Here is a 1,784-nt window from a genome sequence, read left to right on the forward strand (position 1 = left end):
ATACATTTAAAATTAGATAAATTGAGAGAGATTAGATTCAGTGGCAACGGGGAAATATTGATGCGACATGGGATTGGAGAGAAAGCCACCAATTTAAATTTTTTTTATTGGTATAAGATCGAAGCATTTAACATCAAAAACAAAAAGAACCCTAGAAAGCATTGTTAGCCACCTCCACCTTCTACAAAACATCCCGATGCATTGGACTGTAAATCCCATTGCTTTCATGCAGATTGTGGATGTAATAATTGAGCACTTTTGTATTCATATAAAAAATTCAATCAAATTTTCCAAAAAAATAAAAATAAAAATGGATTCTTCAAACTCAAATCTAACCAAAATAAATCCATAGTCAAAATTTCAAATTAGCTATATGAATAATCAAGTTTTTATTAGATAAAATTGAGTGGATGAGGGAGGCTTTATTAGTTTGAAAATTTTGAATGAGGTAGTGATGATGTTCCAAAAAGTACATACTTTGGTTGGATGAATTTAATTTCCTTTCAGTGCTTTATATATATCTATATAATTATTTCAATAATTTCTTCATGATATTGACCTTTAAGAAAATTTTTCAAACGAGAACCCACGTGGGTGTTTAAGCTTTCATTGGCCAATCTTTTTTGACAAAGCCGGCCGAACCATATACCACATCTATAAATACGAAACCAGGTAACGTTTCATATACATCCCATGCAAAATAAAGAATTTTTATTGAAAAAAAAAAAAGTTTTTTTTTTTTATAAAGAAAACCCATTAATTTAAAAACACAAAAAAACCCCGATGGACGAGAGTGGAGGCCGTGGGAGAGGTTATGCGGAGGATTCAACGACGGCCGGAGGCAGTAGAGAGATCCGTTATCGGGGAGTACGGCGGCGGCCATGGGGAAAATTCGCAGCTGAAATACGCGACTCAAGAAGGCAAGGAGTGCGCATATGGCTGGGTACTTTCAACACGGCGGAAGAAGCCGCACGTGCTTACGATCGAGCGGCTTACAACATGAGAGGTCATTTGGCCATTTTGAATTTTCCCAATGAGTATCCACTCACCAGCTCCGGCGGTGGCGGCGGTGGCGGCAGATATTCAAGTGGGTCGTCTTCATCTTCTTCTTCAATGTCAATGCGGCAAAATGAAGTGATTGAATTTGAGTATTTGGATGATAAAGTGCTTGAAGATCTTCTTGACTATGGAGAAGAAAGTGATAAGAGAGGCTAAAAATCCACACACAGTTTCGAGTTTTCTTGGCTCAGCTCAAAACAAGTGCTGCCAAAAAAAAAAAAAAAAAAAAAAAAAAAAAGTAAGCGTCACTGTCATCAAATAGGCTAATATTCTATTTAGCCTTTTTCAAGGTTTTCAAAACTTTTCTTTTGTAATGGCACAATGACTTCTTGCCATTTATATATGTCTATCCCATTTTCTTTCTAAAAATGCAATATGAATTATTGTAAGATTTTTTTTTTTTTTAAGTAAATAAGAGAAATGCAAATGCTCTTGTTGGATCAACTTTCTAGCTTAGTGTCAATACAAATATATATATATATATGTGATCAATATTACTTTCTTAAAGAATTAGAGCTTCAAATCTCTATACCCCTATATCTGTTGTAGTAATAGAAAATTCTTTCTCGATTTAATTTTTTATGGCAACTAATAATACGATTTAATGGATTTTTTTAATCATTATTATTGAGAGGTATTTCAATTAAAAAATATATTTAGTCGTATTTGATAAAAAGGATATTCAATTAATGATGATATTTTTTTTATTTATATATAAATGAAAC

At 32.9% G+C, this 1,784-nt stretch overlaps 1 protein-coding gene across 1 annotated transcript; it reads left to right on the top strand.

Moving 5' to 3' along the window:
* Positions 1-703: 703 nt before the first annotated feature.
* On the top strand, positions 704-1,423 carry LOC120069653 (ethylene-responsive transcription factor ERF096). Its single transcript, XM_039021436.1, has one exon. It carries the CDS (start codon positions 784-786, stop codon positions 1,213-1,215), a length of 432 nt encoding a protein of 143 aa, XP_038877364.1. The 5' UTR covers positions 704-783; the 3' UTR covers positions 1,216-1,423.
* Positions 1,424-1,784: the final 361 nt, after the last annotated feature.

This window comes from Benincasa hispida, unplaced genomic scaffold (assembly GCF_009727055.1).
Source record: "Benincasa hispida cultivar B227 unplaced genomic scaffold, ASM972705v1 Contig533, whole genome shotgun sequence".
In the NCBI taxonomy this organism is placed as follows: Eukaryota; Viridiplantae; Streptophyta; class Magnoliopsida; order Cucurbitales; family Cucurbitaceae; genus Benincasa; species Benincasa hispida.

What these genes read in the sequence shown, in the direction of transcription:
- LOC120069653 (XM_039021436.1), top strand. Translation starts at nt 784, where the DNA reads ATGGACGAGAGTGGAGGCCGTGGGAGAGGTTATGCGGAGGATTCAACG.